The sequence below is a fragment of the Colias croceus genome, chromosome 7 (genome assembly GCF_905220415.1).
Source record: "Colias croceus chromosome 7, ilColCroc2.1".
Taxonomy (NCBI): Eukaryota; Metazoa; Arthropoda; class Insecta; order Lepidoptera; family Pieridae; genus Colias; species Colias croceus.
This window is the reverse complement of record NC_059543.1, coordinates 1,719,718-1,731,753: the sequence shown is the minus strand read 5'-3', so window position 1 is coordinate 1,731,753 and position 12,036 is coordinate 1,719,718. Positions and strand designations below refer to the sequence as shown.

Genomic DNA, 12,036 nt, shown 5'->3' with positions numbered 1-12,036 from the left:
ACAAATCATGCATAAACTTACACATACATAACGTAATAATAGTGCACGTTCGTTGCACTATTACGTTATGGAATAAGATAAAAAGCAACTAATACACTATACGTAGGTAAGTACATTATGGTTGTAGATTGTAATTAATTTTATATATAATAAAACATCATAACATTTCCTATATCTCTCAGAAGATAATATATTCTTGAAATAGTATATAACTTATAAGGCTCAAGTCACAAATATAATACATTATGGATCGAGGTATCCTTATTTACGCAAGACTTATTACGATGATATCCAAAGGAGGTATATTTTTCACAGCACTTGATACAGTAAGAGCACTTGTGATAAGGCTGCGTGCTTAGGTGGGATAACTCAATTTGAGATAATTAGGAGTGGGAAAAATATATAAAATTTGATGAAATAAAAATATTCGATGTTTAACAAACAAAAACGAGAACATTGATTTTTCTTTACCTTTATTCTGAAGCTAAGCATAACTCATAAGTTCATAAATCTTGTCTTTAAAATATAATAATTTAAATTTCATTATAAAAGTAAGATAAATATAGTACCTAACAACAAAACAGGTTTTAACATCGTACCAACTGCTAACTATTTAAAATGAATCGTTTTATACGATAAAGAGGTATTCCCCTTTGCGGGAATTTATTCCCGCATCATTTATCGATTTTACGAAGTTCAGATTTGTTGAAGGCACACTGCAGAATAGAATTATAAGTGGCGAGTGCCTTAGCCTGAACAAAACATTATTATGTTCTAATTTATGATTAGCATCACAAAATTGGGGATATGCCTATACTATTAAACATATTAATATTTAAGACGTTCTCCTAATGCTATAAGCTCCAACATAAATACACATCTTAAGAGATTAGGGATTTGGACACGATTGCAGCGAGAAAGGTCAGAGTTATGTCCTATATCATATATGCCCCGAGCCTTCAGCTATATATCACTAAGACCCAATGTTATCACACTAGAGTGGAGCATAAAGTGTGCTTGTGGTATAATTTTAGATAGCAAATAATAGCAAACTCGTGTCGGAGGCCAAGAGCTTTGACGTAGAGCCCGCGTAGAGCTTAATTCGTAGAAGTGCTACGCGACAATGCGACACAAGTTTCCATACGATCAGCTTTTAAATATTGCAATTTAATAAATAAATTTACAAACGCTTGCACAAAAACCAATACAACGCGCTTGATTTGATTTCAGGTCATCCAAACATGCAGGGAGTGAGAATCCTTGCTTCTGTATAAAATGTTATTGCGTGGTATTTGTTAGTACTATAAACAACAACAAATGCAAAATATATTCGTCAACAGCATTGGCCACCGGGCCTGGTGACAAGCCTAATCAGTGAGAAGGAACGAACCGAGATGGCACTTATCTACATCCATTTATCTCCCCCAAAACGTCCGTTAACTAAATTGACAGCGACACTTAATTATATTTTATAAAGACAAGATAGAGCTGATGCAAATACTGCCTTGTTTAATTAGAAAATACATTAATTGTTTGTCGGTAATTCTGTCATGCATTGGTTGCCGGGTGGTATTATCAAATGCCTAGTAAGATAGTAAATATGATTGACGATAACGACGACCTGACTTAACTGTACTCAAGTTCTTAATAATCTGCCGTAATGAAAAAATAATTAAATGTAAAAAATTGGTGGGAAAAATTAAAAAAGAGAAGTGAGTGGGAATTTTATAATATAATAGTAAAATAATTTTATAATGTAAAATCCAGTTAACCATTCCCCCATACACTTTTAATTAACCACGCAGTGTCAGTTCGTTATTCAATCAAACCAAACTAGTGCAGGTAAATGGTATATTAATTGCGGTTAGCAATAATCTATCCCCGATCTGGGCACTCTGAGAGCTATTTAGATAAGCATCAGAGCATCGAAACCGCAAGCACGGCGTAACTACTTGAATAATGGCCTCCGATCATCGCGTTTTCAAATGGAATTGGATTATGTAAATATAGATAATCGTGAAACTTAACTGATTATTTTATCTTCAATCTGTAGTGTATTCAGGAACGAGTAAATATACAACTGGATTTACCCGCATTGCTCCGCTTCTGTTGGTCTTAGCGTGAGAATATAGCCTATCATAGCCATTCTCGATAAATGGGCTACCTATGGGCTGTTAGAACATCGAAGTAATTATTCAAATCGGACCAGTGGATCCTGAAATTAAAGCGTTCAAACAAACTCTTCAGCTTTATATATTAGTATATTAGTATAAGTATGTTTTGTAGTAAAACAAAAAGAAAACATCTTTAAGATAAAGTTGTAGTTGGCAAAACTAAGATAGAACACAGTCTATAATTTGTAAGGGAGAGGGCCATCCATTACCGCCCCTTGTCGATGTGATCTGATTAATTAGGTTTTATATGTGTAGTGGGAAAATTGATTGCACATGTTCAAATACTTGCTTAATTTAGGTAACAGTACGTGTATTGATTTAGGGTTTTGTAAGTAATGTCAAGAAAATTACAAAAAGTAAAGCTTTTTCTCAGGGAAATTGTTATAAACGGAAGCGAATATATATTTAAGAGATAAAATTAATGTATGTTATTCGAGAGATTCCACTTTAACGCCTACCCTCTTATAAACTTCCCTCATACGAAATAACAAACCAACAACAAACAAAATACAGAAATACCCACAGAACACCAAACCTCACGTTCTGTAACGAATAATTACGGTACGTGTGTACAAACATATTAAACTAGCTGTGCTCCGCGGTTTCACCCGAACTGCTCCGCTCCTGTTGGTCTTAGCGAGATGATATATAGCCTATAGCCTTCCTCGATAAATGGGCTATCTAACGCCGAAAGAATTTTTCAAATCTGACCAGTAGTTCCCGAGATTAGCGCGTTCAAACAAACAAACAAACTTTTCAACTTTATAATATTAGTACAGACTAGCTGTTCTCCGCGGTTTCACCCGCATTGCTCCGCTCCTGTTGGACTTAGCGTGATGATATATGGCCTAAAGCCTTCCTCGATAAATGGGCTATCGAACACTGACAGAATTTTTTAAATCGGACCAGTAGTTTCCGAGATTAGCGCGTTCAAACAAACAAACTCTTCAGCTTTATAATATTAGTATAGATTTAATAATTCACTTCGACCGTATCGGCATGTAGGCAGGATCTCTAATTACAGAAGTGGTGAAGCAATTAGGAAAGGCTTGTGAGGCTTTGACCGCTTAATTGAACTGTTGTTGACACTGTTTATTTACCCTTTATTGTATGATAAGCAAGTATGCTGAGGTTTTGATTTATGTGTTTTGTTTTGTGTTCAGTTATTAGGTTTTTTAAAAACATTCTGTGACTTACTGGTAAATTAATTCTGCCGATTAGCCAGGCTAGACTATTAGCCTATGCTTATAATGAAATCTTACAACTACTATAGATTTAAGATTTAATTTTATGAAAATAAAGAAAGGAAACCGTGTGGCACGTTAAATATTTACGTTGATATATCTATACAATTGAACTAAAATGTTATAGGGACTAAAATGTTGGACCATCTTTGGAACTTATTGCGGAAAAAGAATTAAAGAGGGTTCCATCAAAACGCGGACGTCAGCTTTATTAGAAAATATTTGAAAAGCCAAATTTCATGAATACGCTCTATTGAGTATAATCAAGTAAAATGAATCAGAATCCTTCAGTGGCAAGCGGGGAATATAGATTATTTGATTCCTGAAACCGACTGGAGGCAAATGTGCGGTCTCATTAACGTCAGCCAAGTGAAGTTTGACATTTATCTACAGTTCCATCTGGTAGCAAACTATATTCATGTTGTAAATATGATTATTTGGTACATTTATGATTAACAAACTGAATCGTGTTTACTACAAGGTTTACACAAAACAGGAATGTGACTATACGTGAAAATAATATTTATAATATCCAAAATACATGAATGAATATCATTGTTATATTAAGAAGCATAAAAATGAGAAAACATTGGTTTTGAAACATACCTACTTCTAGGCTTTATTAGTGACCAAAGAAATGACTATAACAGAGACTGATGTAAAACATTTAGATGCTAAATCGACTTAATTTACGCGTAATTAAGCAACCAGTTAATTAGAATAGAAAGCCGATTCAATAGATTCAAATATCAGATATTCTCTCTTCAATAAAAATTTAAAACATCCCGTTTCATAAATGGATAAAATTTCTAAAGCCGACGTCGGGAAGAAAATTGAATTTGTTAAAAGCTGTATATCTCGCAGCTAACGTGATTAACACGCCAGAGGGGAATGTTAATATATTACTGGGAATTCTTCAACTTGTAGCGTAAGCAAAAACCGTAATTCGTGGAATTATGTAGCATTTAAGTATAATTTTATGATACACTCATTCAGTGCTTTGGTTTCAGGATACGTTATTCATGTTACCGAGAAAACGTCTTAATGTTCCGGTTTAGCTTATCTGTTTGATAAAATGAGTAACAATGTGTGAAAATATGTCGAATATGCTTAATAGACTATCAGTGATTTTATCAGCAGGTCGTTAAAATTAGTAATGAAAAAGTATATCTATTAGTATAATCGATAAATGATAGCATGATTTACAGACTTATAAGAGACTTCATTAAACTCACATTATTTTATAACATAGCATCAATAGATTTAAACGCTTTCCGATATTCTAGATTCTAGACATTTCTTTTTAATAGGTTTTTACGTGGGAGTAATGCTTGGTTCGAAGCAAATGTCACACCCACGCAAGTGTTGATATTATACTCTTAGAAAAGTTTAGCTTGGTAATCTATCATTCTTTTGAAGGTATTATTAAATTCTATATTATTAAAAACCTAGCATACATATAAAACTAAAAATATAATAGCTCCGTGGTTTCACCCGCGTGGCTTCACTCCTGTTGGTCTTAGATCTCTGATGATATTATTATATAGCCTATAGCCTTCCTCGATGAGTGGGGCAGTGGGCTATCTAACACCGAAAGAATTTTTCAAATCAGACCTATAGAGTCTGAGATTATTTCAAACAAAACAACAAACAAACTCTTCAGCTTTTTAATATTAGTATAGATTGACCCTGATTCAAAAATATGTAGGTAGATAATGTTACTTGAAAAATATGAAGGTAATATTTAATTTTACAGCATTCAAATGTCTCTAAATTAGAAATTACAAAATAACAGAAAAAAAATTGATACGTGGGTTCGAATCCCCGCCTTGTGATCGAATCTTTTTCCTTTTATTATATTGTGTTGCAGGCAATAATATCGTACATACATAGGGCAATTAAAGCCTATTCGACATAGAATATCCTCGGTCGAGTGAATAACCCTTAATATTGTGCGAAGGGTTATGTGTGAACAGTGTGATTATGATGGGGAAAATATTTCCTGATGGACGTTACACTTTCTGAGTGTTCTAATGTAATCAATATGTATTTATCAGAAAATAAAGGTAATATTAAATATCTATGTATATCCATAAATTTATTAAAATGTTAAATCTATAAATACTAATATTATAAAGCTGAAGAGTTTGTTTGTTTGTTTGAACGCGCTAATCTCGAGAACTACTGGTTCAATTTGAAAAATTCTTTCGGTGTTAGATAGCCCATTTATTGAGGAAGGAAGGAAGGCATATATCATCACGCTACGACCAACAGGGGTGGAGCCACGGGGGTGAAACCGCGCGGAGCAGCTAGTCAAATATAAAATTAGATTGAGTGTAGAGATTTTCCATTAGGTTTATTCATAGACCATGTTAGTTTTAGTACCAGAAAATATGATAATCTTACTTCAGATTATAGTTCCATAAATTAATATTTTTATCTTGCTACGGATTAACGTTAACTTCATCCACGTTTTTTATAATCGTCGTTTATAGAGGTCATACCGAAGCGATCTGTTACTCGTAGATATAACATCCTTTAGTCTATAGTCTATACCGTAATCACAGATAATTTAATAACGTAAATATTCTTAAGCAAATTTTTACCAATTCTTATTTAACCTAATTGCCATTATTTTTACAGTAAAATTTCAAAAGTGGGCAAATATTTATTTGTCATGAGTACTTAAAGAAGGTGATTATGAAAGTTATAATTAATTTACACTCGTTAGCCAAACTTAATTAACAAGTAGGCTATTGTGACCGTTCCTAAATATTCCTGAAACGATCTATACATATTTGTAATACTTATACATAGGTACCTTTATTTTAAAATTGTGGTAAAGTCTATGAATGTCTAAAATCTATGCAGAAAAGCTTTTAATTCTGCATGAACATCTAATTTGAGATAGTTTTTAATACTAGAAACATTTACAGCGAAAATACATTAAATTGAATTGATCGCGACAATTTTTTTTTTGGAGTTAAATATTTTTTTTTACATCGTTATTATAGGCATAAGCATGAATCAAACCTAGGCATGTTTTGTTGATTACTATCAATATGTAAAATCGCATAATATTTCTTTCTATCTATCACGATAGCAATGAATTCAACAAAACATACTTAATTATCTCTGAAGGAAATACTGTTCCGATTAAACTTTGATAATTAAGTAGTCATATTATCATCATCATCAGCCCATATACGTTCCCACTGCTGGGACACGGGCCTCCTATGAGGGTACAGGCCATAATCCACCACGCTGGCCAAGTGCGGGTTGGCGGATGACACATGTCGTCGAACTTTTTAATTCTTCGACATGTCGGTTTCCTCACGATGTTTTCCTTCACCGTTCGATACAGTCATATTATACAATAATTATAATATGTGTTTCAGCAATGGCATTCAAATATTGAAATGCATATGAATGATGTCTCGCGACTCTAATGGGATTGCCAGTTCCACTGATCGATTTTTGATAGAAATTTAATTGCCCGTAGTAATATTTCACTGCAATACCTTTATAAAATTTTAATAGTGTCTTTTAAGCAATATTAGTAAATATGATATTTGTGACTGCCTTAATTTATTAATTTTACAATTATTACAAAATGATGACATGCCTATTTAACAGCGTAATGATTTTCAAATATTAATTAATGATAGAAAATTTAAAACGATCCTCTTTAACAAAAAAAAAAAGAGCGGGGTGCCGAGCACACGTGTCAGAACTGAAACTTCTTTGGCAAGATTCAAAGATACCAAAATCGTTGTCTTACTTCATGACGTGACGGCATTGCCTGGCGCGATCAAACTCAAACTCAAACTCAAACATTTATTTATTCAATTAGACTTCTTCGAGAAGCACTTTTGAAACGTCAATACATATTTTTAACATTTACCACCGATTCGGAAAGCAGTATCTATGGAGAAGAATCGGCAAGAAACTCCATAGTTGCTCTTTTAAATCATTTCAGTATTACAATTTAATTTTACAAAATATGTAAGTAACTGTACGTATATATCATAATATGCCAAAGAACTGTCCTGTGGTTTTTACGCGACAACCCTCCATGGGTTTTTATCTTCCATATATTCCTTAATGCTGTAATAGGCTCTCTGAACTAATACGTTTTTTACATAATTTTTAAATTTAGCACTACTAAACTCTTTAATACTATGAGGAATTCTGTTGTAAAAAAGTATACCTTGGCCCATAAATGAATTTTTAACTTTAGCTAACCGGTAAAATGGCATTTCAATTTTATTTCGGTTCCTTGTGCCATAACGGTGTCTATCTCCTACTCTTGTGTGTAAGTCTGCGTTTTTGTGTACATATAAAATATTATTAAATATATACTGTGATGGTACTGTGAGGATACCAGTATTCTTAAAGAGATCTCTTAGTGAGTCCCTAGCACGTAAATTATATATAGAGCGTATGGCTCTTTTCTGTAATATAAATATAGTTTCTATATCTGCAGCCCTGCCCCATAGCAGAATTCCATAGGACATAATGCTATGAAAGAAGCTAAAATAAACCAATCTAGCCGTGTCTTCATCGGTGAGATGCCTTATTCTTCGAACTGCATATGCAGCTGAACTAAGCTTAGCAGCGGTGGTGGCAACATGGGCCCCCCATTGTAGCTTTTCATCTAGTGTCAAACCAAGAAAAACAGTAGAATCCACAGGGTATAATACCTCCCCGTTTAAAATAATATTCCTTTTCACCTTTTTTACATTTGGAAGGATAAATTCAACACAATTTGTTTTTTTTGCATTTAATAATAAATTATTAGCAGTGAACCATTTGGATATGCGTAAAAGAGCAGAGTTTACTTCGTCAACATTTGTGTCATGTCTATCCACATTAAATATTAATGAGGTATCATCTGCAAACAGTACTATTTCACACATATCCTGCAAATAATAAGGTAGGTCATTAATATATACTAAGAACAAAAACGGTCCTAAGATAGATCCCTGCGGAACACCTATGTTAATCGGCGCACCGCGAGATTTCACTCCATTAACAACAACGGTTTGTACCCTGTTCTGAAGATATGAAGCTATGAGGTCCTGAGATAAACCTTTAATACCATAAAAATTTAGTTTCCGTAATAGAGTGGTATGTTCTACACAGTCAAAAGCCTTAGAAAGGTCGCAGAATATCCCCAAAGCATTCTTTGAATTTTCCCATGCTTTATATATATGTGACAAAAGAGCTATTCCAGCATCAGTGGTAGAGCGCCCCTTTGTGAAACCAAACTGTTTGGCGTGCAGTAAACCATTTGATACAAAATGACTACATAATTGGTTTAAAATTAATTTCTCGAAGACTTTGCTCAAAGTTGGTAAAATGGAAATTGGCCTATAGTTATTACAGTCTTCTTGGTCACCACTTTTAAATAAAGGAATAACTTTACTTAACTTTAATAAATCAGGGAATATACCACAGTCACAACATTGATTAAATATAAACGCTAAGTGGTTGGCAATGTTTTCTATAATATTATTTACTAGATTTACAGACATTCCCCAGAGATCACATGTTTTTTTTAAGTTTAATGTTTTAAAAGTTTTAACAATTTCCTCTGCAGTCACATGTCGCAATTCAAATAATAAATTACACTCAGCAACATGGTCCCTCAAGTAGGACTCCGCAAGCGCTGATGACGAATTTAATTTTTCGGTAATACTAGCAGGGACACTACTAAAAAAATCTTCAAAAGCAAGCGCAACATCAGCACTTTTGTCAATGACCCTACCAGCATTAACTAGTTTTATGGTACTATTTGATTGGCTTTTGCCCATTTCACCATTAATAATTGCCCAAACCGTTTTAACTTTGTTATCAGAGTTGCGTATTTTATCTCTGACATACAAGCACTTGGCAGTGAAACAAACTTTTTTAAAAGTTTTTGAATAATTTCTAACATAACTAAGAAATGCCAAGTCTTTGTTATATTGCTTCATGCCATATAACTCATATAAAACGTTCCTGCATCTGTGTATACTAGGTGTTGCCCATTGGCTAAATGGTAAATCCTTGGTAATACTTAAAGATTTAACTTTAAAGATTTTTTCAAACTCATTATGAATTAAATTAAAAAGATTTGTAAACATTTCACAAGGATTAGTATGAAAGGATTGATCATTCAGGCCAGGCAATTTATTATTAATATTATCTCTAAATTTATGAATGCCTTTTTTAGTTATAGGCCTAACATTAATTCTTTTAAATGTAGGTATGCAATCCCATTCAAAAACTACTTTCTGGCCACAGTGATCCGAAGTCAGTGTATTGAGAATATTTTTTTCTAAAAAGTTACAATCACAGTAAACATTATCAATACAAGTTGCAGAACTTGGTGTAATTCGTGTGGGTTCATCAAAAAGTTTATGTAAATTAAATGATTGAAATAAATTAACTATTCGTGTTGCCATTTGTGTGTGTGAAAGTAAATCAATATTAAAGTCTCCACATACTATAACCTTCTTTTCACTTCTGCTCAAACGCTTTAATATTTCTTCCATGACTGTCTCAAACATATTATAGTCACTGGAAGGAGGCCTATAAACGCAAACAATAATGTAACGCTCAAGTTCAACACAGGATAGTTCAATGGTGCGTTCTACAGAAAGGCTAACAATGTCAGTTCGTTCCTTGCATTTTAAACTATTGTGTACAAAAATAAGAGAACCTCCATGAATAGCGTTTGTCCTAAAGTATATACTTTTTAATTTATAATTATCAATATTTATTAACAACTGACATTGTTTAAGCCAATGTTCTGTTACACAAAATATTTTAATTCTATTATGATTTAAAAATAATTCTATTTCTAATAATTTGCTAGCTAAGCCTTGAATATTTTGATGCACAATAGAAAAAGACTGCTTAGCTGTTGTCTTATAATGATCTTGAAATGTTACTCTCAACGCGCCTAAAGAAGTTTCACTTCAAAACCACTTTTACTCAATAATCATTACTAGATAAAAAAAAGATGTTAGCAACATGATGGTGACTTATTTTGTATCAAGCAGTAAAAAGGGCAAAGACGTAAAAAACAAAATCACATACCTCGTAGTATCAAATTTATACTGCGGTCGTTTCATGAACAGCAGTCTTGGTAGAATGTGTATGAACACTCGCTTCACCCAGGGCGCCATGCGGTGGGTTTGTGGCGACCTGAAGTGTACATTCAGTACCACCACCGTCACGCATATACTGCAATAAATGGAGATTAAATTATCCTAGTTAATGAATTTAATAAAATTATTGTGTCATCATCATCAGTGTTTTTAAACTCGCAAAACACTCGCCATACCCCTGGTATTGTGGGTACAAGTGGCGACGTTGATCACAACACCAGGTGACTTGTCTGTTTCCCTTTTTTGAACACAAATAAATAAAAATCTTTGGAGGTATAGGACAACTAATATTAATAGGTACCCCACAGTCATAAGGGAATCTTGGAAAAACAACTTTTACTGGGTCAGCTAGTACATTATTATAGTTTGTATAGAGTGCTTTGGTGAAAGATAATATCGTTAAGAAACCTCATATCCTTGAATCAAAAAGTTCGACTACATGGGAAATCTGCCACCCCGCAATTAGCCAGCATGATGGATTATGCTTTGTATCCCCATGGGCCTGTGTAAAACATAGACCTGTGCGCTGTAGTACCGATCGGCTGAGGATGATTTTGTGTATAGCTTCAGCTGTGATATTTTTAGATTGCATAACAGTAATGAATTGTATGCATTTCTATGCATATAGTACAATATCTTCTTGCATTTAAACGATATCTTGAAATCTAAACTGGTAGGAAAGGTACTATCAAAACATTCGACCCACAATAGAAATAAAAGATGTTCCCTACACACATTATGGAGAAAGGGCCTTGACAATTGGATTCCTAACCGAAATCTCGAAGAATATTGAATAACTTCGGGATGGAGTCCGCATGCGCGTCTTAGCTAATCAAGATATATGTAGTTAATCAGCGGGGTGGTTGCAATCTTTGGGCCGCTATTACTTTTTATGCGAAGCGGTAAATTGTGTTAGCCTGCGATAATATAAGTTGCTAATTAAGCTAATATTGTGTAAGAGAAACTTTTATGTTAGGATTTTTGTTAGGTAATATTATAATATTGTAATTTTCATAATAAAAAAATATAAAATAGCATATTTTAACACCACGTAGCGATACAAAAGCTGTTGTTCTCATAACATAGCAATGTATAAAATTTTACGTTACTACTGTCTCCATTATTATACTTTCTAGCATTTCTACGCATACCTACCACTATGCAGTTATTTGTTGGTATTTTACTCATCATCCGCTGTTGTTAAAGCGTACTGACATTATTATATGTACATAGTATTATTATGAGATATCAAGTCTGAAAATTTAATAGGTATATTCTGTTTATTTAGTTTCTCATTATGAATCGTTCTGAAACTTGTAAACAACACTTCAAAACCTTCATAAAACCATGAAACATGAAATGATTTTCAACCCTACAATGCCGTAGGATACAAAAGTAAGGCAGTGTGAAAGGGACGAAAATACAAGTCGAATAAGGAGCTGTCAACTAACAGCGTTGTGA

The 12,036-nt window shown here is 33.4% G+C and overlaps 1 protein-coding gene across 2 annotated transcripts in view; it reads right to left on the bottom strand.

Moving 5' to 3' along the window:
• LOC123693049 (acetylcholine receptor subunit alpha-like) overlaps positions 1-12,036 on the bottom strand; it is a 63,712-nt gene that overhangs the window by 4,455 nt on the left and 47,221 nt on the right. For both annotated transcript variants that reach the window (XM_045637957.1, XM_045637958.1), the window contains exon 7: positions 10,505-10,651. In XM_045637957.1, the coding sequence (XP_045493913.1) occupies positions 10,505-10,651 (147 nt within the window). The remainder of the gene's footprint in view (positions 1-10,504; positions 10,652-12,036) is intronic.